Raw genomic sequence first — 26,380 nt, 5'->3', positions numbered from 1 at the left:
CTTCCCTGTACTTCGTGTCACGCGCGCGAAGAGCATGATGGGAGATGTAGTACTGTCAACCAGGAACCGTGTGTCGATAATTTTGAACAGAATTATTCATAACTCCAGCATTGTTCAAATATCAACTTAAATCCTGAAAACTGTTCAATTTGCTATCTAAAATGATATCCGCCTGTTTTTGTGTGTGCGTGACTTGTCACGACGGAAGCATCGTGACGCCGAGAGCATGGTGGGAAATGTAGTATTAGCCACTGAATGTACGTAACTCGTGGAACACACATAATTAAAAAACAATGAACAAAACATGTATTTTGTTTGGAAGAAATATCGGAAAAGGGAGCTTGTCAAAATGCCAAGACAATAAAGATGTAATCTTAAAAGATATTAATGGTAAGCGTATTAATTTGACGCCACTTTTTTTTTACCGTATTTCTTAAATGTTTGGTATTATTTTCTCACAAATACTGGTACACAGTCAAATTAGCTTCAGGTACACATTTTATCGTAAAAATGCCCTTCATAGAAGAATGAGACAATTATCAATGAGCCGAAGTGTAATGAGCACATTCGTACGCTAGATGGCAATGTTACCATTCACGTGAGAAACTTCCCTGACGTGGGCCACCACATTTACTTCGAAAAAGTTACACGAGTCCCGAATGCAGACAGTGCTGTTATATGAATAATTATTTCCACAAATCAATACATTCACAATACAACGATAGTCACTTGGATGCAAAAAGTTAATCGTATCTGCCTGGTGCTATTTCACCTGGCCGGCTGTCATTCCAGACTTTCCCCACGCCCCACTTGTGACGCAATGTAGGATGTGCCGCGCGCATCAGCTTGGATTGACCCAACAGGTCCTGGACTTCCCTTGTGCTGTTTTCGTCGGGGCGTCCCAGCAACATGCGAAGCGCACCACTCACGTTTGCAACAGCCGCTCACAGGACCCCACGGACACTCGCAGAGTACATTGGAAACTCTTCTACTGTTTGCCCAGACTGGATTTAACGCAGAAAACTCGCACTTGGGAGACTAAACTTAATCCCGGGAGGATAATCGCGTGGAGTGATTTCTGGAGACGCAACTACGCGCGGGAATTCACAAATAAATGCCAGCGCCTAAGTTGTGCATCACTCATTTTCTTAATTCCCACAGTTCCCCTCATCGTTCCGGTGAATCCTAGCGGCGGGGCTTTCTTTCCGTCGCCCGAGGATGTGGGCCGCAGGACTCCCGGTCGCCGTGGTCGTGACCCTTCTCCTGGTCACCATCGACGTGCAGGCCAGCGGGGAGTACTGCCACGGGTGGCACGACGCACAGGGAGCGTGGAAGGAAGGCTTCCAGTGCCCGGAGAAGATAGACGGCGTGGACGCCATCATTTGCTGCGGGAAGTGTGAGCTGCGTTACTGCTGCTCCAGCACTGACGCGAGGCTGGACCAGGGCAGCTGCGACAACGACAGGAGGGCCCTGGAACCCGGGGCCGAGGGCAAGGAGACCAAGGACTCGGGTGCAGGTAAAAGCGTGCGCACACTAGTCAGAACAGGGGAAAGAAAATCCGCGGAGGACTTCTCTGAAAATGGTGCTGGGTATGAGTTAGAAAAGTCATTAACAAAATGTAATCAATTACACATTAGTAGTCACTGGCGTGCAGAAATAATTAGATACAATATTGGTAGAATTAGAGCAGCTTTCGTTCAGGGGCGCACCCTTGAAATCTCGACATAAAGCTTTCAAAAATGTAAAAACTATGTTTTCGGGATACCTAAAGGGCATTTTTCTTCAAACGTTTTCAATCACGCACCCCCTGGCAACATCCTGACAAAGTTGGTGTCTCCCTCAACCTTGCACACACAATGAGAAGTTGAAATGTAGACTTTAGAAAAAAGAATTTCAGCCACGCACCCACTTCAGCATCTTAACAGAGTTGAGGCGCCACATCGGTCATGCAAAAAAAAGGAGAAAAAAAAGGAAACAGCTTTTTGGAAGAAAGTACAAACTTTTCAAAACTAAACAGAAGTCAAGCCCTAACATGTCTTTAGAATGATACGTTCAATGCAGCCCTACGAGTCTAAAACATGGCATTGTAATGAATATTTAGTTTATGTGGGGTGGCCATTTTGCCAATTGTTGATGACTGAAAATGACATCACAGTTGCTCAGGTCTCAGTTCACAAACAATCATGGCTCAGCTTCAGAAAACAGGTGAGCCGAAGTTGCCGCACCCCATCGCCCAGACACTCACCCTAAACACCGAAACCTAAAAAAAAATGTACAGACAAAGCTTTTTGGCAGTCTTTTGGAAAGTTATTAAGCCGCGAAACCCCTCCAACATGCCTGAAAAAAATGGCCGCACCCGCTCTACTCTTCACACATCATGAAAATTGTTTAAAAAAAAAAAAAAGCTTCTTTTGGGGTACTTTAAGACCAGTCTTTCCCAAACTACTTTAACATCCTGACAGAGTTGGCACACTACCTCCGCCCGACCCCGACCCTTAAAAATAGTTAAAATGCAGTCTTTTTTTTGGTATTTTTCTGGCGCAAAAAAAAATGTCACCCATGCAGCCGTTCAACATCCTGACAAAGCTGTCGATCTCGCACACATTGAAAAAGTCTGAAAAGCTCATCTACAGTCAGGCCGTGCAGGCGGGCGGTCCTTAGACAGAAATCCAAAGCACAAAGAGGAATTCTACAGGCCGACCACGTCAAAAAATGTGTGGATGATTTTGGAAAGCCGTGTGGATGTGTTGTATTGAAATACATCTGAAGTGAGATTATTCTGATTAACTCTCCCGAGGTTTTAAGATTGGATTTTGTGCAATTACACGGCTCCAAGTTTCCTCCCGTGAAGAACGCCCCCTTGTTGAGAGGAGGATCAGCTGCCGGCAGGTTGGCAGCAACAGCTGCACAACAGACAGCAGAGAGAGAAAAAAAAACAAAAAAAAAAAACGCTATATGGGGCTCCCAAATGGTCCTAAAGTGCACTTTTAAAAATAGAATAGCGTTTCTCGGACACTGCCGGAATCAAGTCGAGACTTGAAGTGGATCGTGGACGGTCGCCGAGACGAGAAAGTGCTGACAGCTCCGCCCGTTAAAACATATGCACCTTCTCAAATCGCCTTTCATTTTGGTATCCTCCCAACTTTTAAAGCCATCGTGTGCTTTCCAGGGATTCACTGTCCTCGGCCACCTAGGGATTGAGCATTCTGTAAGATTGAGTGAATACACGTTAAAATGAAATAGTTGTTTTGACTACGATGACGTCGATGAACTGTAAAAAAAAAAACAACTATTAAAATATAGATTTTAAATATTCGACTTAAAGCAGGTGTCTTGAAAAGCTCCAGTGATAAATAAGGTAATGAAAACAAAAAAGTGAGTCAATATCCCCATTTCACCAAAACGTATTTTCTATTAAAAATATTGTATTAAGCAGATGTTATGTTGTTTGAAACGCAAAATCTGTGAGCTCGCTGACAGGGTGGCCGATGACAGGACGGACATTTTAGGCTAATGTTAGCAACGAGTGAGCACATTGTGGACTTTAGCTTGGCAAGTTAGCAAGCTAACTGTCCCGTGGTCTTATCTACAATTCGAATTTCTGAAAGATTCTATATCAGTTGATGTTTCGTGATGACAGGGTGGACATTTTGGGCTAATGTTAGCAATGAGTGAGCACATTGTGGACTTTAGTTTGGCAAGTTAGCAAGCTAACTGTGCCGTGGTCATATCTACAATTCAAATTTCTGAAAGGTTCTATATCAGTTGATGTTTCGTGATGACAGGGTGGACATTTGTATGAAGTAGATATTATGCTGTGAGAAATAAATATTGGTTACGCATTTGCCCCTTTTTCAATAAATTACCCGCTAGCAGGCAATGTACATATAAAGGGCCAAATATGTTAGCTTGCTGACAGGGTGGGCAATGACCTTCACCAAAAACTTGTAAATCGTAAAAATTCTACTAATCCAGACCGCTCTTACTCGTTTTATTTTGCGCACCCCGACAATGGAGGTCCATTTTTTTTTTTTAAATATCTGACCCTAATTTGTGATGACTGCAGGAACTGCTGTGTACATTTCACCCCGCTGGCTCCCGGCCAACCTTACATTTTTGCCCCCCCGCCCCCTCCACCTTGTACAAGGCTCAGTTGCATTTTATCCATTTTCCGACGCTTTACAGGCTATTAATCACTCAAGGCAAAGAATACACAGAGCGGCTTTGATGGCTAACAGGCAGGACGTTATTAATGTGCTCTGCCATGAGGAAACATGTGGCGTTCAGGCAACGGGAGAATGCCCAGAGGGCACGGGTCCGAGCGGCCTGTGTTCCCAAAAATGGAGCGGCGACAGGTGTGTGACGGGTGGGGGGGCTGTGAAAAAACACATTTGCAAAACATTTGTATATTTCACTCATACATATTTGAAGACTTAGTGCGCCTTTTATCGGACGACGTTTATCAGCCGTGACGTCAGTTTTAACCTTTTAAAGTGGTGGAAAAATCTCCTTCTTGGCTCAGGCATCTGTTGCTGGTTAGTTGAGATTTACAGATTAAGAGGCCTACGTTTATGTGCACAGACGAATAGGTAATCAGGCGAGGGGATATTCGCATGCGAATGCATCTTCATTATTCGAAGGAGCTTGTATTCATGCCGAACAATTCATCAAATTCAAATCGACGTTGCAATGTCGTAGAATGAAAAGAAAGAGTAAGCCGAACCTGTAAAAGCCCAACATTTACGTTCAATATGCCTGATGTTGTTTATTTTCGTCAGGATTCATTTATCGTTGGGCAAAAAATGGATGGGAAGAGGACGAATGGAAAAATAATCGCATAGTCGTTCGCAATTGCAATATTGACCCCCCCTCCAAAAAAGTTGCAATCAATTATTTTTCAAAGTCGTTCAGTCCTGGTTTGTATCCAAGACATTATTAAATGTATTTGGTAATTCTCGTGACTTCAGGTTGTTCAATGCTTCTATTGTAATGAATGCATGCTATTTAGTAGTAGTAGTATTTAGTAGTGTGTGTGCTTCCATATGTACGTTACATCGTCGCTTCCACTTCAAAATTTTAATAGCCTCCGTCATCTTTTCCCTCGTCTGTCATCGATTTAACGTGACAACATTTTGATCAACCACAACCACTGCTTGTAATGATCGCATTTCCAAGGGAACAGCATAAACTGTTCTGCGTGCTGGAGCAGCGTGACCGTTATGAAGCTTCTCAAATAGTCCGGGATAGAAAAACCTCTATCTGGGCAGGATTCACAATGCCACTGTCAAATTTGATGATACCTGAAGCAACTTTGATAGGATACCATGTTCATAAAAAAACTCAGCGAATGGACTTGAGGTTGAAAGCATGAAAACAAATACAAAACCCTGATAAAGCATACAATTGGTCTGATGAAAGCAGGGCGCTCGATGCCCATATAAGTACAGGAAAAGAGGTCAGTGACCCCACCCCCACCCATGCCCAAGGGACATTACCCTTATATGTGTAGCCATAACAGACTTATAGAAAGGGTTCCTGTGAGAAGCTGTTTATTGGGAGTGAGGTGTCGGGTGAGCTATGTTCGAAGTTGACACCTCAATTCTGGCTTTGGTGTCACCTGCCCTCCTTCTCCTCTTCTTCATCGCGCATGCCCCTCCTACTTTTTTTAAAGTCAGAAGCCTCACATGCTGTAATCTGTGCTAAGACCCCTCTGCTTTTGATGGGCATTGAGAGTAAAAAAAAAAAAAAAAAAAAAAAAGGAGCCTGCAGACAAAAGGAAACCGGAGCTAGTCGCCTCACTCTCCACGTTACGCTCCGTAACACTCCCTGAGAATGGAAAATAACTTGACGACCTACAGGAGGGGAGGGGTGGATGGGTGCGTGATAAAACGCAAGAAAATCGCTCGTGACGTGATGTGAGACATTATTGTTTTGATCGCCAGAGCGTACAGCGTGAAAAGTGAAGCCATCATTGTAAGGTGAAGTTTTCACTTTCTCAGGACGTGCGACTTTGAAGCGAGGTAATAATTCGATTTTCATGCCATTAGCCCAAATTCAATTAATCGTTCAAATGAACCGTGATAAAATAACACATTGCGAACCATTCTTGGACATAATTTTTCCAAACGAGACCCAAAAAAATACCCAGGATAAACAGCCTTTTTGATACCCGTGAAAGATATTTTGCCGACAGGCGTCGGGGGAGCCGCCCCATTGACACCCCCCGGCCTGCACGCCCCTGCTTTCCCCGCATGTCCTCTTCTTTTACTTCTGTGGTTCGTGTCATCTCCTTTCTTTGCTGTTCGAGAAGCCGAAAGCAACTTGTAATCTCACTCATTAAATAGGATTGAAACAACAAAAAAAAAAAATCTATTTTCAAGCGCAAAATAACGGACACCCGTAAAGGCCTCGTAAAGGTGGCTCCCTCGCCGTTCACTTGCTCTGTTGGATATCAAAGTCAGCCAAACGAGACGGGCGCGCTTCTTTGATTTTCATTAAATCATTGGACGCTGAATGCTTTCTTGAAGCACAAGCCAAGCGCTGCAAAGTCCGGCCAGGAATAACTGGCTCAAGAATGTAACCCCCCCCCCCCCCCCCCACTCCACCGCCCCCTTCCTCGAACACACACACACACACACACACACACACACTTGGCTTACGCTCAATGGCCACTTCATTAGGTACACATGGAGTATCCAAAAGGTTTGTTTTGACTGTATTTTTGTTTTTAAAAGTATGTAAGACCACTTTGGCATTTTGCAAGGCTGTGTTGAGGTAAGATGGCGGTGTGCCAACTGTCCCCCCACCCCCAAAAAAGTTTGCGAAAGGCTGATTGAAAAGGTTTTCATTCGCCGTGTTGTTTCTTCTGGGTGTTTATAGCGCAAAGGGTGTGTCCAAATCTTAAGGGAGGGCGAAAAGAATTTGGGAACGACTCCCTTTAAAAATACCCAAAATGCTTTGCTCCGCTTTTTTTTTGTTGCTGTTGGGTAGAAGAGCTGTGCACCAACTATTGAACATTTGGAGAGGGCGTTTTGCTTCAAAGGTTTGGGGCGGGCTGCGCTGTTGTGGGAGAGGTCAAGAGACGACTTCAGTCATGGCCAATCAAAGGAGATCTTTTTAATTCTCTTATGTGGTGTGCTATATGAAGCAATAGAAGAAAAATCCAATATATACCAAAAAAAAATGTGAGCATCTTCAGAAATGCATTTTGGCAATCATTATATTTGGGAGTAGTGCAAAAAATATTACTTCAGAACACGACTCATATTATGTTTTGATTGATACCAACTGCCAAGAATTCAAATCTGAGTAAAATGAATTAGCTTCCTAAATGAGATTCAGTGGGGTCTGTCTTTCCCGTTATTGATCAAATAACGTGAAAATGACCCATATTTATCAACACACCGTGACAAACTACCCAACAACATGTTATTCGCACACGCAAAGGACTAGAGGGGACACGGCGGGGCGCTGAGGATTAGGACGAGATCAAAACAAAGTCGAGAAGTGCTAATGAGAGTCTCAAGCTCCCTGGGCAGCAAATCTCGCCGCACCTTTCACTCCAAACGAGGCAAGCTTTTTTGTGTCCCCGTCTCAGCCAATCAGCACTCACCCGTCAGGACAGGCAGGAAGCGGCGTTTGGACTTCAAATGTCTTTTGTGGTGTGGTTCTTAACGTTGTCGCCTCCCTCCACAGTTCCCATCTATGTTCCCTTCCTCATCGTGGGTTCCGTGTTCGTGGCCTTCATCCTGGTGGGCTCGGCGGTGGCCATGTGCTGCTGTCGCTGCCTGCGCCCAAAGCAGGAGCTTTCGTCGGCGACGGGCGGCGGCACGGGGGGTCTCCAGGGCCGCCTCCTGGAAACCATCCCCATGATGTCCAGCGCCGGCACCTCCAGGGGTTCGTCGTCGCGTCAATCCAGCACCGCCACGTCGTCCAGCTCCTCCGCCCCATCCGCCAACACCCGACCGGGGCCCCTGCCGCCCGGGCCCCTGGTGAGGGCGCAGGCCTCCTGCTGCCTGCCGCCCGACGCCAGCGTCTTCGTCAACATGCCCACCAACTTCTCTGTTCTCAACTGCCAGCAGGCCACGCAGATCATGCCCCACCAGGGACAGTTCCTGCATCCGCAGTACATCGGCTACGCCCATCCGGTGTCCCCCACATTTCTGGACCCCAACCAAGGCGGGTATAGACCCCTCCAGTCCCCTTGCCCTCCCGCTCAAGCTGGAGGCCCCAGTGAGCAGAAATACCCTCCGGTGACTGTGTGACGACTTGTCTCGCTCTACCTGAGAGGGCTCTGGTGCGCCCCCCCGGCCCGTTCGTAAGCCTCCTGATGTTTGGTGTCGTGAATGAGCCGAGCTCAGCTGACAAACGTGGGTTCCGAAATACTTGCAAGAATGAAAGATACGTGTGTTTGTAGCGGTGATGACCGAGTTGATTTTTTTGCTGCGCGTTTGTAAGGTGCGATGGCAAACGCACGCGGTCTTCCCTCCAGACTATTTAAACGCTAATGAAGTAAGCGCGGCGCACGGACCGTGACGCTCCGGATCGTTTCTCCCGACGCCACCCCGGCGTGAGAAAGCGGCGACGTCAACCAAAGGATGGCTCGGCGGCGCTTTGAAGACGATAGCCCCCCACCCCCTGCAACCCTCCTTTTCCCGCCTCGCTCCGCACCCCCCCCCCCCTCCCATGAGGTGTGTTACTCGATTTAACACTCGCACAGTTCAGTGCATCTGGCGAGAAAACAAGCAGTCGCCCGTTGCCTTCCAAATGCAGGAATGTGCAGTTGGTCTGCACAATCGGCAGCAATATAGCTTGGGTCGTCGGCGGTGCACTACTACCATTTTTTAAGACCATGGAATGAAATAAAAGAAACGAGTCATTTTCAGGGAGCTTCTGGCATCTTGTTTGCTAACTTTCACAATCAAAATACATGAAAAAAACAAGACGAAAAAGTCTGTTGGATACTTTTAGAGCCGTCATTATTATTTACAGTCGCTGACGGTGCAGTGCTACGCTCGCCTGACCGTGGTGGGATCGGTTCCTACTCAGTGACGGTGTGAATGGTCGTTTGTCTCGATATGTGCCCTGTGACTGACTGGCGACCAGTTCAGGGTCCGCCTCCCGCCCAAAATGAGTTGGGTTAGACTCCCCGCGACCCTGTTCAGGATAAGCGGTGTTGAAAATGGATGGATTATTATTTACACTCTCCCCCAGTGCACCCCCTCTACTCCAAAATGCATCAAAAAAATCAAACCAAAGCCTTTTGGATATTTCTAGAGAAGCCTTTCACAAACTATACTCCCTAAAACGTGACGTGCTGTTTATGACAAGTTTCTTAAACCATGCACATCACGCCGATGTGTTGGCGCGCCCCCTCTTACTCTAGACCACGGGCCCGTAGATTGCCCACCCTGGTTTTCAGCTCAACAAGCGCTATACCACATTTTTGGGTCATATTCTTTATCCCCTTGCAAGACACGATTGACACATTGGCGGACGGCTCAAGCACCCGCGGCGAACGCTGGGACAAATTGCCGTCACTTCATCAGACGCGCACGGCGGGAGAAACGAGGAGGAGGTGCGATTTTGGCTGGCCGCGTACTTACTGGCGCAGGGAGTGAATGGATTCTCCATACTGCGGCAGCTGCACGTTGAGGAACGTGGGCGGGAAAGGCATCTCCGCTTGGACACGAGAGAGATTGAGGTGTGTGTGTGGTGGGGAGGGGGTCATTTTAAAGGTCTGTGTAAATTTGATGCTGCAAAGCTTGGGGATGGAGCGCATGAGAACCATACAACAATCAAATCTATTGTAGTGTATGCACGCACGCACGGACGCACACAGTTTCATGATGGCAAGAGAAATTTTACTTATGTCGCCGACCCCTAAATTTTCACATTGACAAAAATGATTTCATTAAAACCAATAAAACTATGCAAGTATAAATAAGATAAAAAATGCAAAGTCAACCGTTTAAAAAGCAATCCATTACACATTTTCATTTTTAAAAATGGCTAAAATAAAATAAGCAACAACAACAACAAAAGTTAGCTTTTTGTTTTTAAGTATTATGATAGCAAGACTCTGGAACTCCTCAATTCACTTCTTCCGGGAAAACGTGTTCCAAACGTAACCAGGTTGTGTAAAAAAGCTTTTTTTTTTTTTTTGGGTAATAACACTGGGGGTTTTTTTTGTTTTTTAATCAGATGTCAGATGTAAAGTTTTTAAAGATTTATTTTAGGCACTGATTCTGAATATGGCTTTGTTTTATTTCTTGAGCACATCAGGTTTCCCTCATAATAATAATAATAATGATAATATATAATGGAATATCATAATATTAGGTTAGGTTCAGCAACAGGTTTTTCTTTTTTGGAAACGTCATGGCTAGAAATGACAACGTATGGTAAAATACGAATCCTGCAACCCTCCCCCCCCCCCCCCCTCAAATACCTGATGCGCTAGAAAAAAATTAACACATTCTTGAAATCAGAGTCAGAAATGCGTTTCGGGACACACGAAGACATCTCCGATTCCAATTTGCTGTTGTCTAGTGTAACTTTTCATCTTTCTTTAGCATTCACCACGTGAACGCAGCACAAACGCGTCGTTTGTGAAAACCGGCCAATCGCGTGACTTCTTTTAGGCGCCGGGAAGACGCAGACAGCAGGAGGCGGACGCATTTTGGGATTGATTCGATTTAATGATTAGGACTCGGGTGGACGGCCGGGCCAACCCCCGTCCTCCCTCTCGACAAGCCGTCATTGTCACATTCCTGAAGCGCCGTCCGCGCGACAAGACGCCACATTCACAAACACAAAAAGACAACCAAAATCCACGACGGGACCCAAAAAATAAAAAATTAAATAAAATCCCTTCTTGTTTTGGATGCATACTAGCGTTCCGTGGAAAGCCGTTTCAGCATTTAGTCAATAGCCTACTAGTGTGCTGATTTGTCTGGGTACCACCACCCTCTCTATCCTCTCTCGTAAGACAATTGGTAATACTCAACAATTTGCCCCACTAGTAGAACAACTACATGTAACTTGTGAGGCACAGCCGTACACTAGTTGACAGTCTGTGTGCTCCCCGTGAAGCGCTCGACGTTAGCTAGCGGATGCCGCTCGACGTACTGGTAGCACAGAGTTTTCTACCAGTGCAGTTTTGCCTCACTATCAACATGTGACTGTTCTACGAGTTGTTGGTAGTGGGGGAGTAGGAACAGCACAACTCAGGCTGCGCTAGTTGCTCTACTAGCAGGCTCTGGTTGTTGTACTATTATATTCATATTTTTAAGTATTCTACTATTGCACCCGAGTCATTCCACAAGTGCGCCTTAGTCATTCTACTAGTACACTTTCATCATTATCCTAGTGTGCCTTAATTGTTCTATTTGTGGGCTTTAATCATTGTACTAGTGCGCCTTAGTCATTCCACTAGTGTTGCTTTCATCGTTCTATTAGTGCACTTGAACCCGTTTTCCTGTAACCTGATAACATGATAAGCTGTCCACTGGAGTAACCGCTGTCCCCGAAAGGGTTAATCGTTTTACTAGTGCAACTTAGCTTGTCTACTAGTGCTTCTTAGTTGTTCTACTAATTCTACGAGTCCACCTTCACGATGCTACTAGTGCCCCTTTGATAGTTCGGCTAATGCGCCTCAGTCAGTACTCATGCGCCTTTCGTTATTCTCCGAGCTCAAAAATGCTGTGCAAAAATGTCAGTCGATAGTGGGAAAAAAACAGTAGCACAGTTGTTCCACGAGTGTCTCCTATGGGGTCTACTCATGCACAAACCTGTAAGGCAGTCATTCTACAAGTGCACTCTAGTTGCTTTGCTGTGTGCTGACTTGTCTTACCGATGAGGACAAACAGTGTACTAGTAAAGGGACAATTCAGCGCACTAGTAACACATCAAATAATTCTCCAACGGCTTGCTGTACTAGAATCAGGTAGAACGTTCCGGCTCTCGCACGTTTGAGAACAAAAAAACAGACAAAGCAAAATAAACGGCATACAAAAAAAAAAAGTCAAGTAGTGGAGATGGGCACAGATAGGAAGTGCGGCGATAAGATGGATGCTTCAGGAGTCGGTTGGAGTGGAGGTAGGGGGGGAGGGGGTGATGCTGGAGGTGGGCGGGGGTCCAAGCGTTCCGCCTCACCCGCATCCCCTGTGGTGTTTGGCAGCGCTCGGAATGGAATTCATCCGTGCGTGTTTATTTGGACGTGTACCCCCCACCCTCACCGTTCCCTTCTGATGTCGGCATGTGATGACTGAATCGCAAGGGGGGGGGGGGGTGTGGGGGGGACTGTTTGACACACAGACACACACACACACACATGCACAGGCGGGTACAGTGGAACGCACCAATCAGGCTTCCCGAGCAGTCTCTGATTTGCGGCGCTTGTGTAAAATCGTTATGTTTTGAAAGCGTAGTCCGGAAGAATCCGTACGCGCCGAGTCCTGTTGCCGTGGCGGCATCTCGTGTGTGTGTGTGTGGGGGCGGGAGGGGGAGGGCTTCGAGTTCAGGAGTTAGATGCTGGGCCGCTGGCGGGTGGTGTCGTAAGAGCGCACCACCTGCGATTGGGACACCGCGCCGTGCTCCTCCTGGGAGAAGGCGTAGCCGTCTGTGGATGGATGGATGAGGGGATGCGAGGCGGGGGTGGTGGGAGGAGGGTTGCGGGGGGGGGGGGGGGGGGTTATGCGGTATGGCGTGTCGGTGAAGCAGACGTTAGCGGACCGATTTTCCCGATCGTCAAGGGTAAAAAAGTGCGGCGTACTCACGTGTGACGGGCTGTTGCAGCGAGTTGGAGCGTCCGATGCTGGAGGGCGTCTTCCTAAAGACTCTTGTCAGCAGATGGGCACGTTCGTTTAGACTGCGGGGAGAAGGCAGAAGAAAGGAAGGAGACATTTCATTTCCAAGGTTAAAAAAAAAAAAAAAAAAAGAGGGAGCAGGGGTTGTGGGGTGGGCACACACTTAAAGCGCTAACTATTGACTCTACTGGGTCAACATTTATTCTGTTTACTGGAGCAGAAAGCAGGTCGGACAGCTCGGCGCACGACGAAGCGGTTCAACAAGAGTGTCCTTGAAAATAACTGGAAAAAAAAATGGCAGTTGACGTGGTGGCGTTTTTTGGGGGGTTGGTTTTTGATCAGTTACACACAGGAGTTGAACTCATTTTTTTTTGTAGTAGGCTGTAATTTTTCTTTTTTTTGCATCAGGGACCAGAACCACGTAAAAATATATTCCGAAAAACCAGCAAAATAATTAAAATAAATAAATAATAATAATCGGAAGTTGCTCAACATATTGAACAGGTTGGAATTTGGCAAAAATGCTTCCGAGCTTCAAATAAGAAAATGTGAAAAATTTTCTAACAAATAGAAGTTGACCCTCACTTTTTGAATTTGTCCAAAAAAAAAAAAAAAAATCATCAAACATGCCTCTCTAATCATCCATTGGATATTCAGCCTAAGAAGGATCATGTACAGTTGGACGTCCTCCGTTTTTGTGTGGCGCATATTCGCATCAAACAGGACGTCCAAAATGGCCCGGGCCTCGGGCAACCACTCTGCAGCCCCCTCATTGCCCCCCCCCCACCCCCCACTCCCCAACTCTCAGAGAAGAAGACTGGACCCTCTGTGTGAAGACCACACGCCGTCACGGTTCCTCTACCCCTCCAGTCGTGCAAAAATAACGACGTGCCTCGCTCATATTACGGCTTTGCACGCCCCGTTGTTACGTCACCGTCGAGGCCGCGTGACCGTCGAGGCCGCGTGTCCACAGTGACGTAGATGACTGGAGCTCTACGCACCAAAAACAAGAGCTGTTTCCTGGGAAGGGACGCTTTCGCTAACGCAAATTATGCCTGTTTAATCGAATCACCTCAAAAGACGGGAAAACCTTCCAAAAAGCTTCAAAGGATTTTTTTTTTGGCCACTTCCCTAAAAGATACACTGCAAACAATAAAACCAAGAAAGATCTTTGGCCATTTGTCAAAACTGTACCTTACCCACTTCGACCGCTACCGTGTGGATTTAGCTAGCCGGCTAGCTAGCCCTACACAACAAAACAGTCTAATTTCCCCGGCTAGCTAGCCCTACACGAAAACGCCTAATTTCTGAGTACACAACAACGCAGTGTTGTGATTTGAATTCCCAAGCAAGGAAGAGACGGCACGGACGAACCCGCCGCTCGTTTCCCAACAAAGAGGAACCTCAGAAGCCTGTTAGCTTGTGAGCTAGCACCACTCTTCAGGGTGTGGGCGCAAACCCGTACTACAGTTGACGGAATGTTATACAATTCACACTTATTGTGTGTGTGTGTGTGTGTGTGTGTGTAATGTAATATACTGTGTGTATATACAGTATATATAAAGATATATATACAGTATATCTATATATATAATTTTAAACCATGCTAACATGCTTTCTAAACATGCTTCAAAAGTCACAAAGATGTGTTTTGCAAAAAGCAAGGGGGCTTTCCTGGAAACATAAGCCTTGAAAGGGAATAGTGGGAGGAAACTAGTGAGTCTGCGGCCAACGCAAATGATGTCCGTTCAATCGAGAAACAAAGGATGTGCACCATTTCCAACTCTCCCCTGGGGATTCTCCTCCTACCTTTCCTCAGCTTTTCCCAGACTACAAACACAGATGTGCTCTTTTGACAACTCGCCGCCCCGCCGGACGCTATACTGTAACTTCTCTCATTCCGGATGATGAGTGGCAAGCTTCCTCGCCCCGTTCGGATCTGATGAAAGCAGACCTCAGGCCCCTGAAGGAGGCGGGGGCGGGGTGTGGGGGGGCCACGCTCATAGAAAAGCGTCTTGTCTCTGCGCATAAAGGAGCGTTTGAAAGGAGGGGCGCTAATTGCCGCGTAAGTGCAGCAAGCAAATCTGCGCAGCCGACGTGTTAACGACACAGTTTGGGATGCGGGAGCCCAAATGCTTCAAACGACTTACTTTCTAGCACTCCTACACAGACACACCACACACAGAAAGTCTATCGAAAGACCAACACACCAGGTCCGTGCAGCAGGTCAAATTGGTCCACCTAGGGAGCGTTTCATTTTTTTTGTTGTTGAAAAAATGAGGGGGAAAATGGAAACGATGAGCGTGCAAAAACAAATTCTGAAAGGTCATTAGCGGTCAGAGTTCACACAGCGGGACAGTTGACACGCGGGAGCGACTACCTCTGTGCCGCCTCTACGGGAAGTTGACCTTGCCTTGGCTTCTGATGATGATGATGATGGTGGTGACGATGATTTAAGTTATAATGAAGTCATTCACCACATGTATGCGTGACTTTATGGCTATACTAAATTTAAACAGATAATCCATACAAACAAAAAGAAATAACTGGATTTGGAAATGAATCTCTCAAATGTGTTATATTGGCAATAAATAGCCTATTAAAATTACATGTATAAAAAGAAAAAATATATAAACATATAATAAAATGAAACGGACCACAAATAATGTCCAATACAGAATACGCAAAATATTTTAAAAATAATAATTTTTCACTGACAAAAAAAAGGCATATACACATACGACATAAACAATTACAGCTAACATAAAACAGAAATAAATACAATGAACTAAATGAGGAAACTAAAAAAAAAAAAAATCTAATATGAAATAGAAATGTGAATAAAACCAAAAGAAAAAAAATAATAAAACGCGTCCACAGTAAATGAATACAAACGGCAATTACTGTACGTCAAATCTTGACCACTTCCAGGTTAATGGATGATTCCGGAAGGTGGGTCTTAAATTTGAAATTGGGCATATATTCATTGAAATGATAAAAATCTACTTTCAAATAAAGTCTCTTCACCGTTATCGATATTCTCACCACAATGTAACAGCTTCTCATCTTCAAATATTTTGGAGGTGTGTGTCATGTGTCTTACTCTGAACTGGTTGAACATAACGTGCACTGTGGCCCGCTGTGGTCAAATAACTGAACGGCAAGACGACCGGGATGCTGTACCTGCGTCCGCTGGCGTCCCTCAGAACCGCCGCGCCAGGGTCCACGGCGCGCGCTTCCAGCTCCTGCACCTCCTCCAGCAGCGACTTCCTCACCGAGCGACGTGTCCTGCGAAACCAACGTGGTGAAATACATACCGGCGTATGGATTTCTATCATATTCGTACGCTTTACTTACGCCGCCCAGACAAAGTCCTTGAGTAAACAAACGGTGGGCACCAGGAGCAGACCCAACCAGAAGTACCAGCACTGCATCACGCTGCCAGCCTGCCACAACAACACACACAACACTACTTACTTTTATTTTTGGATACGTTGACGTAGCATTGTCAAGGAATTAGCTTGAAATAGCTGCTTCAAACTAAAATGGCCGACTTACTGTTCAATTTCCGTCATGGGTTCTTGAGACTTTTTTTGGTGTGCATTGTGCTCTTCTAGACATTTCATTTATTCATTCATTCATTTTCTGACCCGCCTTATCCTCACAAGGGATGTTCTGTAGCCTATTCCAGCCGTCTTCGGGCAGTAGGCGGGGGACACCCTGAACCGGTTGCCAGCCAATCGCAGGGCACACAGAGACGAACAACCATCCACACACACAATCACACCTAGGGACAATTTGGAGTGTTCAATCAGCGTACCATGCATGTTTTTGGAACGTGGGAGGAAATTGGAGTACCCGGAGAAAACCCACGGAGGCCCGTGGAGAACATGCAAATTCCGCACACGGTGGCCGGAGCTGGGATTGAACTGTGACCTCTGCAATGTGAGGTCGACGCCCTAACCACTGGACCACCTGGCCACTCTTCTAGACATATACAACAAATTTCAGGTTCTCCGTGTGCCTGCGTGGGTTTTCTCCGGGTACTCCGGTTTCCTCCCACATTCCAAAAACATGCATGGCAGGTTAATGGAACACTTTGAATTGTCCCTGGGTGTGAGTGTGAGCTCGGATGGTTGTTCGTCTCTGTGTGCCCTGCGATAGGCTGGCAACCGGTTCAGGGTGTCCCCCACCTACGGTCCGAAGACAGCTGGGATAGGCTCCAGCACCCCCCGCGACCCTTGTGAGGATAAAGCGGTTCAGAAAATGGACGGATGGAAAAACTGGTGTCAGGGGCTTATTTTTCCTCAAAATGTGACTTTCTCTGGAATTTGTCCAAAACAGCTGCTCAAAACCAAAATGGACGATTTTCTGTCCTCGGGAGTTTTTCCTGTGCCCTGTTACGATAGAAAGACAATTTTCTCCCCAATTTTATGCTGATCTATGCAACTGGCGTCAGGGGCTGAACCTTCCAGTTGCATTTGCGCAACCTTCTTCATGACGAATCCAGAAAATGGTCATCCGAACATTTGACGCCACACTCGGGCCGCCTCGGCAACAAAAGTAAGTTTGCAATGTGTCTTGAGGCTCATTTAGACGAAATCCCGAGTCGGAGTCGGTTAAAGTATCCGTGCTGGAAGCAACTGTGTTGCAGAAGGAACTACAGAGTGCACATAAATAATTTGGTCGTCTCTGGGGAAGGACAGGATGAAGACGCAGAAAAACTAGGAGGAAAATATCTCTGGTAACAGTTGGAACCAGATATGACAGCATAAACTCATCCAACAAGGCTTTTGAATTATTAGTCACAGTTGAGACACAAATAAAACATGGGCTCCGACTCAAGTAGAAATATACAGTCTAGAGTAGTGAGCCGCAGAATTGGACAATGTTATTGTGAATGACATAAAAAAAAAAGTTGTGTGGGGATGGGGGGGGGGGGGCGGCGGGGTAAGATCAAGGATTGGGTAACGCTGCAAAAATGGTTGCGGGGGTCTCGCCTGACCATTCCGCAGTCAGACGGAGCAGCTGCTGGGATATTTGAGCACATTCCGGATCCCTGACACAAATTGAATTAATGGGCTGAGAGGGAGCCCGGCCCCAAGAGTCCCTTCCGCCTCACCTAAAGCCCCCCCTCATGCGCCCCCCCTGCCCGTCTTTATAATCCCTACAACGACTCTCTCAATCACCCCGCTGTCCCTCCTCAGCAGCAGGAGCAACAGCAGCCCACCCCTTTTAAGTCAACACCTCCGCAAAGGGCAGTAAAAGATGTAGGGGGTTCGGGGGCGGGGGTGTCTCGGGTGACAAGCGGCAGGTGCGCGACGCCAGTCCGCCTTTACGCCCTTCCCCGGTGGGCACCCGTGACGGAACACCCAGGAAGAGAGTCTTGACGAGTAACTATAGTGGTAACCACTCTATTCCTGCTAAATCGAATGATAGCTAACCCCCCTTTTCACACTGCACTTAGCAATCTAACCCGGCAGCAAACGCGCCCCTGCTTACTCGCTGCGACGTCAACACTACACTGGCAATCCGGTCGCCTTCGTCTTTCCGCAACTGCTGCGTGAGCCTTTCGAGCGGAGCAAGTGCAGTGCGAAAAGGGCTTTTAGGCTGTCCGTGGCAAGTTTCTGGAAAACGGGACCTGTGTCTTGACAAACGCGTCAGCAAACGGCCTGCTATTTCCCGCCACTGATGAAAACACGAGGTCAAACCGGAGAAAGCCTATTTGCGCAAAATTTTGCCGGTACCGTCTTCAGGTTGCTCGGCGTCATATGTTCCGCTTGACCTCTTCGCTCGATGGGCAAAGCGTTTTGCCGAATCAATCTATTGTTGACGCCGAGTTCCTGTGCGGTCGTTCCGGCTCGACTTTCTCCGGCTTTGCGTGATTGCCTACTGGAGGGATTCTATGTTTTCATCAGCGGTGGTGGTGGTGAGCGGGTTTTCCGCCGCCTTGTTTGTCAAGAGTTGATGCCGTTTCGAGAAAATGATCATGAAACACGTCAATTGTACAAGTCAACGCAAACTACAACACACTTTTAAAAGGCCTTGTGAATGTATTCGAAGGCAAAACGCGAGTGTAAAATGTTATATGGATCCGGGTCATGGCACCAACTGAAAAGTGCTTGGGGAACTTTCACCCGGTCCTTTTTTTTAATCTTTAATGCTCACAATATGATATGAACAGTGACTACCAGAAGACTCCATGTTCTCAGCTGAACTATGCCATGAAAGATCGAGACATGGCCGTGGCGTCTTTTTTTCCGCGCAAAGGTCTAATCTGTCCAAAATAGTTCACTGATTGATTTGGGATCATGTGATCGGATCGGGACAACCAGAGATGAAATATTGATGCAAAGTTGTCATAGTCTCAAATGTTACTCATCTACCGGCATTCAGTAAACAGATGAAAAGTGCATTGGGATGTGTTTGCAAAGTACAATCCCGTCAAGTATTTTTTTTTAACCCTTTCAGGGAGAGCGGTAACTAAAGTGGACAGCTATTGAAATGTTGTTTCCACTTATATGAATTAATCTTAATGTCACAGTTGTGCATCAACCACTACGTGTGTTGCCATCCGCTACCAATATTTTTTTTTCATGCCTAAAGACTAAAAAAAAACACTTGATTAAAAAATCCTGATGTAGGTTATTTTTAGTGTTAAATGAAAAATCATGATACCATTTTTTTCACGTTTTTTTTTCATGCCAAAGACTAAAAAAAACACGAGAAAAAAATCTTGATGTAGGTTATTTTTAGTGTTAAATGAAAAATCATGATAGCATTTATTTTGTTTTTTTTCTACCGTTACTTTTTTTTCATGCCAAAGACTAATAAAAACACGAGAAAAAAAATCCTGATGTAGGTTATTTTTAGGGTTAAATAAAAAATCATGATAGCAATTTTTTTTCCCCTACCGTTATTTTTTTTTCACGCCAAAGACTAATAAAAACTGATAAAAAATCCTGATGTCGGTTCTTTTTTGTGTTAAATGAAAAATCATACCATTTTTTAACCATTTTTTTTCATGCCAAAGACTAATAAAAACACTTGAGAAAAAAAATACTGATGTAGGTTATTTTTAGGGTTAAATGAAAAATCATGATACCATTTTTTTTCCTATCATTATTTTTTTTCATGCCAAAGACTAATAAAAACACCTGAGATAAAAAATCCTGATGTAGGTTATTTTTACTGTTAAATGAAAAATCATGATACCATTTTTTTTACCGTTTTTTTTTCATGCCAAAGACTAATAAAAACACCTGAGATAAAAAATCTTGATGTAGGTTATTTTTAGTGTTAAATGAAAAATCATGATACCATTTTTTTACCGTTTTTTTCCCCATGTCAAAGACTAATAAAAACACTTGAGAAAAAAATCCAGATGTAGGTTATTTTTAGGGTTAAATGAAAAGTCATGATACTTTTTTTTGGGGTGGGGGGGGGCCGCACCGGAGAGGTTGAATGGCATTGCCATTCATTTCAATAGGCAATCGTTGATTTGACTTTACCTGGCCCAGCATGTCAGGTGCCATGGGGAAGGTGGGCCAGATGGTCGAGTAGACCCCGAAGAAGACCAGCCACAGGAGCATGCTTCCCCACACGGCCAGGTGGGAGAACTGGACACAAGAGGATGACGAGGTCAAATAGTGCAAATAGTCAACGGGTCTCAATATAGACGTCTCTGATGTGCTACAAGGGGTGTCAATTCCAGTCATAAAAGCCACCCCAAAAAAAAAAAAAATGTCCATCTGTGAGTTGTGTTCCGTTTCCATGCTCAGCTGTTGGCTGACACGTCGTGTGGAAATGCATCTGGCGTGCCTGCCAAACATTTAGCAGCCCTGCTTCCGTGTTCACGGCGCTATAGCAATGCGTGGCGTGTCCGCCCGTGGCTGTTTAGCATCAAATGTGTCAAACACATGATCTGTTCCATATGTTTTGTCATACAGGAGGTGGAATCATATTCAGTTATTAAAGCGAGAGTAAGATTCTGTTTCAGAATTATTTTTTATGAGAGGGGGAAAAAAAGGTTAAGAATGTTTTAACTAAATTATTCCATGATAAAGACTCATATTTTTGAAAGAGGTCTTGATGAAAATGTTGGAAAGTCAGATTTTCCTCTTCAGTCGTAGTAAAATTCAATTTTTTATTTTTTTTAACGTACCAAAAAAAAACAAACCAGAAAATCACATAGGAAAATGACAATTACTATGAAAAAAAATCAAAATCACAAAAGGGAACAATTTAAAAAAATTATTAAAAAAGAGACAAATTCAGATTTATTTTTAGAAAATAAATTGTACAATAAAAACTTTTTTTAATAGAAAAAAAACTACTAAAATGAAAGGGTTTGCACTTCTTGGGGGGGAAAAAATAATTATTAAAAAAAAAATCTTCCTTCAGTCTATCTTCAGCCAGAACCTTATTAGATTTAAGATTTTATTTGGGATATTAATACGTCCTTGCAAAATTATATATTTGATATTTTCCTTCATAATTTTAGCACTTTACTCAACTAAAATGACTATTTTTTTTCCTTGTAATTTTACCGGTGTACTCTTCTAACATTATACTTTTTAAAACCTTTTTTAATACCCCCAATTCCATTATTCCCATTGCTGATATTGTCCCATATAAAAAGTGCCTGGAAAAAACATTGGTAAGCAAATTTTTTTTCCCCCGATCGCATTTCCTTCCACTTGTTGGCCTTTCGATACGAGCCATAATTCATAGCGGGCGGTTGGTTGGTTGGGGCCGGGGGGGGGGGGGGGTGGGGGAAGTGAGAGGGTCTCAATGCGCTTACCCGGGTCCAAGCGGTGGTCTCCATTCCAGCTTTCAGACACACTGTGACGACGACATACTGCAGACACAACCAATGACAAACGGTGTCAGATCGCTGCAGCACAAAATCACCTCAAATCATCCACTGGGGTGTTAGGGAGGAACATTTTGATTGTGTGTGTCAGACACAGACGGGAAGAGATCTTCCTCCGTAGCGCGCGCCCCCCCTCCGAAGGAGGAGACAAAAGTCCAGCAGATTATTGTGCAAAAAAAAAAAAAAAAAAGAAGAGAAAACTTACCGTATAGACCATGTTTCCAACAAAAAGGTAGTCGTTGCCCTGACCGTTTTTGAAGGGCGAGTCTGTGCACGCACAAACACACACACAAAAACATACATTTATATTTGTGTTAAGGTTAAAAAAAATAAAAAAAAGAGCGCTATTCGGAAAAAAGGTGCGGAATAACCTCATTAATATTAAATGCAAAAAAAGTTGGAACGCATAAAAAAAAGGAAAAAGAAAACGTTTTACCCCAAATTTTTGGTCAAAATTCACAAAGGGTTTTTTTTTCTGCTAAGTTATAATTTATGAAAATGATTCATACATTTATTTTCTGAACCACTCAAATTATCCATCCACTTGCAGTTTTAATTTTAAGAAAAAACAATTAGAACACAAAATAAAGTTGTACCATTAGGAGTCTCTTTTTTTAAACAAAAATCACAATATCCCAACCAAAAATACCAATAAAATTATTTTGAAACATTCTGAAAACTTTTTTCCCCAAGAAATGAAGAGATGATAGAAGGAAAAAAAATATGACTCAATGAGCGTTCAGGCTGACACACTCACCATGCTCCAACATCTTGAGAGGAAACCAAAAGAGAATAATCGAGTGAATCAGTGCGTTGATACAGTGACCCCAAAACACCTGAAGACACACACACACACACACAGACACACGTTAAAAAAAATAAAAACATTCTGTACACACACACACACACACACACGTGAATATTGAACACATGTACGACAGACTGCAGCCACCGAAAGAAAGACTTCCTTATCCGCCACCTATGAATCTCCCCAGGGTCGCCATGGAAACGGACCAGGCCCGCCCCTTTCGGACACTCTTGTTGACTTGCCGGCGCGCCAAACAAACAGCGCTCGCCAAAACCTCATGAGACCGTGCCAATGCCGAGCGAGACTGTGTGTTTTGTGTGTGTGTGTGTGTTGGTTGTGCGAGCACCTTGGTGTTGAAGCCCTCGGCATTCTGGGTGATCCGGTAGAGTTGAGGGAAGCGCAGCATGTTCTGTTGGCTGCACGGCCGGTCGAAGATGCCCAAAGTGAACGGAGGCAGGGCCGTGAATATCTGGGAAGCACGCACGTACGCGCGCACACACACACACACACACACACACACACACACACACACACACACACACACACACACACATCATATTATGAAACGTCACTCGGAATGAAATGTATGTATTTTTCCAAGTGGTATCAACAATTGATGACTAGAGGGGAAAAAAATGCATTTTTACGATTTTAAAGTTGTAAACATCCCCAAAAAATGTGTTGGGTTTTTTTCTTCGAGAAATAATTTTGTAATAAAAAAAGGGAAAAAAAAGTGGATTAACCCATTCGCGGACAGTGATTACGACAGTGGACAGTTTATCATGTTATCAGGTTACAGGGTGAATGAAAGGTTTTAAATTTAAAAAAAAAAAAAAGTTTTATTATAGGTTAAAAAAAGTGTCATTTTCTGAGAAAGCGTTTACAATATTGCTCATGGGGGGAAAAGTATTATTTGAGGAAAAAGCACTTTTCCAAACAAACTAAGTGATCTTATTTATTTATTTTCAAAAAGAAAAAAAAATCAACATTTTTCAGATTAAAAAAAGATGTCATACCATTTTAAAGTTGTAAATATATTTAAATATTTTTAAAAAAGCAGATTTTCTCCTAAAATTCAAATATGCAAGAAAGAAAATAATATTTATGTGAAAAAGTCAAAAAGCTATAGAATGTATTTTTTAGGACGAAAAGTTTAGGATCCTGTTGATCTTCAAGAAAAATCGCATGGAAAAAAAATTCTAATACAAAAGTCAGACATTTGCATAAAAGAAAGTATTAATTCCATTAAAACAGTCCAATAAAATTAATATATACAGTATGTTATAACTTTTTTTATCTTTTGTTCAAGAAAAAGTTTGGGGAGGCGAAAAAAAAATGTTTTTTTTCCCTTTTTTTTTTTGGGATAAAAGTTGCATTTTTGAGAAATAAGGCATAATCTTGACAGAAATAAAGTTGACATTTTCCCCAGAAGCTGTAACCTGTCCAAAAGTGGGTGGGTGGGCTAAAGATGTGTTTGGAACAGCGTCTCAGTCGACAAGTCGAACGGACGACGGCTCGCCCATCCAAAGTTACTCACCACATTGTAGAGGCCAATGCACCAGCGCTCAAAGAGGATCTGTCCTGAGAAGCCGTTGACGAAGGCAAACCACAGCTGAGGACGGACACAAAACAACAGCGACGTGGGTAAGGAGACCCTCGCCAGACATCCTTTCGGTATCACAACTTCCTGCTTTTGCACTGCTGTTGTCCACTTGTAGAGAAGCTGTTTGGCTGACAAAGGACTTTGATTTGGATATTCAGCAACCGATCTACTGCAAGAAAAGCTTATTTCAAGACTGAAGTCGTATTTGAGTGACCACGGAGACGCGCGCACGTTCGCCGTCGCGTGTGCATTTTCATTTGCGCCATTCAGCGCAAAGTCAAATGAGGCTCGTCAGACAACACGCAGATTGGGTTGCGTTCCAGTTAAAGCGCGTCTGCCGCTGATGTATGAAGTGTTCAAACGGGATGTCGGATTTCCTGCAAATCCATTGCGCCGTCTGGTATCCATCACTGGAATGTGGTGAAAACGCACTCGCGAACATGAGGTTTTGCCTAATTGACTTCAGAAACTCGCAACCGAAGGGAGCATGTCATGCAAAATTGTCAGATTTCTACAAGCTGTACTTTTTTTTTTTTCCAAAGGCAATTTGTAGCGGGAGGTAACACAAAAAAAAAAGCTTCTTTTTTTTTTTCCTCAACAAAAAAGTCACAATCCAGTTGTGATGCTTGTAGTGTTATTATAAAGAAACACAAAAATAGATGTTAAGAAAAAAAAAGTTGAAATCGGAGGAAAAAAAGTCAAAATATGACAAGAAAAGTTTATTTCCCCCCTCCAAAAAAAACCTTTAATTTACAATGCAAAATAAATAGTTTTTTTTCCAGAATCATTTTTGTTTGAAATAGAGTGTAAAAATCTTTATTTTTATTTGAATGATTCTAGTAAAAAAACGTAAGTTATATTTTTTACAGGAAATTGAAAAATTAATTCTATGGGGAACAAACGGAACTCAGCCGTAATATTACATGAGAAAAAAATTGGGGAAAAAGATGTGTAAAACAGTTACTTTTATAGAAAAAGCAAGCCAAAACTTAATTTGTTGTAAGATTCTCAGCCAATCAAAAAATGCTCTTTCCTATCACATGACCTTTTACAACAACAACAACAAAAAAAAAACCTTTCCACTATGAAGCAACATGGCCTTACTAAAGAGAAATTCATCGTGTGTTTGACAATAATACTTTGCTACGTTTTGAATTTCATATAAAGTCTTGGTGAAAAAAAAAGCCAAGCGGGGAGAGCTTCTGTGACCCAAGCGCAATCAATGAACGGCATCTCCTTCTTTGTATTTTGTACAATACACAGTGGCTACATTCTTCTTTGACAATGGCGCCATGTTGTTTGTGACCTCCCCCCCTCCCCTCAAGATGCTCTTCCACCTTTTGGCCTGAACGGAGCCTGACATAGGAGATAGTAACACACACACACACACACACACACAAACGCGTGCAACCACGCACGAGTGCCATTAGAAACTGCACCTGCCGGCATCCTTAATGTCAGACAGACAGTCGGTTGGGGCAGGGAAGGGGGTGGGTCAAGGGGGTTTGGGGGGCACAGCTGACAGCCCCCCCCCCCCACTGTTTCAAAACAGCCAGGCAAGGACAGCTGATCTCACACACACAAAGAGCCTGAAACGGGAGGGAAATCCTTTGCTATCTGGGGGCCCTTCAGTTGCTATGACGGCCATGCTACATTTAGAAAATACACACATATTTGAATTAAAACATCGACTTCCCCCCGCCCTCCTCCAGAGAAGTAAAAAAATATCAGACGGAAATTTTGGAAAATTATTTCGTTAGTGCGTCAACCTCACAGTGCAGAGGTACCGGGTTCAATTCCAGCTCTGGCCTCCCTGTGTGGAGTTTGCGTGGGTTTTATCCGGGTACTCCGGTTTCCTCCCACATTCCAAAAACATGCATGGCAGGCTGATTGAACACTCGAAATTGTCCATAGGTGGGAGCGCGAATCTCTGTGTGCCCCTGCGATTGGCTGGCAACCGGTTCAGGGTGTCCCCCCGCCTACTGCCCGAAGACGGCTGGGATAAGCTCCAGCCCGCCCCCCCCGCGAGGTTAGGGAGGATAAAGCGGATCGGAAAATGTAAGGATAAGTCGCGGCTAACATGGCTTCTATGCCAATGGTATATGTCAGGCTAGTCTTGCGGTATCGTTCTCATAGTATCGGACGTCAAGTATTGGCGCATTCCTCGATGGATTCGTGCTTGTTTTGTAAAAAGGGCCACACCTTTTGGGAGCACACAAATACAAACACAACGCTGATTGTCGGAGCCAAGGTCTCAACAGCGCCTATCTAAACATTTCGCCTGT

General features: G+C 44.4%; 2 protein-coding genes across 11 annotated transcripts in view; one reads left to right on the top strand and one right to left on the bottom strand.

The window, feature by feature from the left end:
* The first annotated feature begins 885 nt into the window (after positions 1-885).
* shisa2b (shisa family member 2b) lies at positions 886-8,884 on the top strand. Its single transcript, XM_086101320.1, has 2 exons — positions 886-1,516; positions 7,696-8,884. The coding sequence occupies exons 1-2, from the start codon at positions 1,219-1,221 to the stop codon at positions 8,262-8,264; spliced, it is 867 nt and encodes a 288-aa protein (XP_085957446.1). The 5' UTR covers positions 886-1,218; the 3' UTR covers positions 8,265-8,884.
* Positions 8,885-10,679: 1,795 nt separating this feature from the next.
* Positions 10,680-26,380, bottom strand: part of atp8a2 (ATPase phospholipid transporting 8A2) — a 45,055-nt gene continuing 29,354 nt past the window's right edge. For all 10 annotated transcript variants that reach the window (XM_086101310.1, XM_086101311.1, XM_086101314.1 and 7 more), the window contains 10 exons: positions 24,030-24,104; positions 22,839-22,961; positions 22,442-22,520; positions 21,890-21,951; positions 21,613-21,669; positions 20,321-20,428; positions 16,167-16,255; positions 15,993-16,097; positions 12,780-12,871; positions 10,680-12,622 (listed from right to left, as the gene is read on the bottom strand). In XM_086101310.1, the coding sequence (XP_085957436.1) occupies positions 12,528-12,622; positions 12,780-12,871; positions 15,993-16,097; positions 16,167-16,255; positions 20,321-20,428; positions 21,613-21,669; positions 21,890-21,951; positions 22,442-22,520; positions 22,839-22,961; positions 24,030-24,104 (885 nt within the window). In that variant the 3' untranslated portion in view covers positions 10,680-12,527. The remainder of the gene's footprint in view (positions 12,623-12,779; positions 12,872-15,992; positions 16,098-16,166; positions 16,256-20,320; positions 20,429-21,612; positions 21,670-21,889; positions 21,952-22,441; positions 22,521-22,838; positions 22,962-24,029; positions 24,105-26,380) is intronic.

This window comes from Hippocampus guttulatus, chromosome 21, assembly GCF_054856545.1.
Source record: "Hippocampus guttulatus isolate MCC_2025c chromosome 21, RoL_Hgut_1.0, whole genome shotgun sequence".
In the NCBI taxonomy this organism is placed as follows: domain Eukaryota; kingdom Metazoa; phylum Chordata; class Actinopteri; order Syngnathiformes; family Syngnathidae; genus Hippocampus; species Hippocampus guttulatus.
Note: the sequence above shows the minus strand (reverse complement) of the source record. Positions and strands in the feature narration are given on the sequence as shown.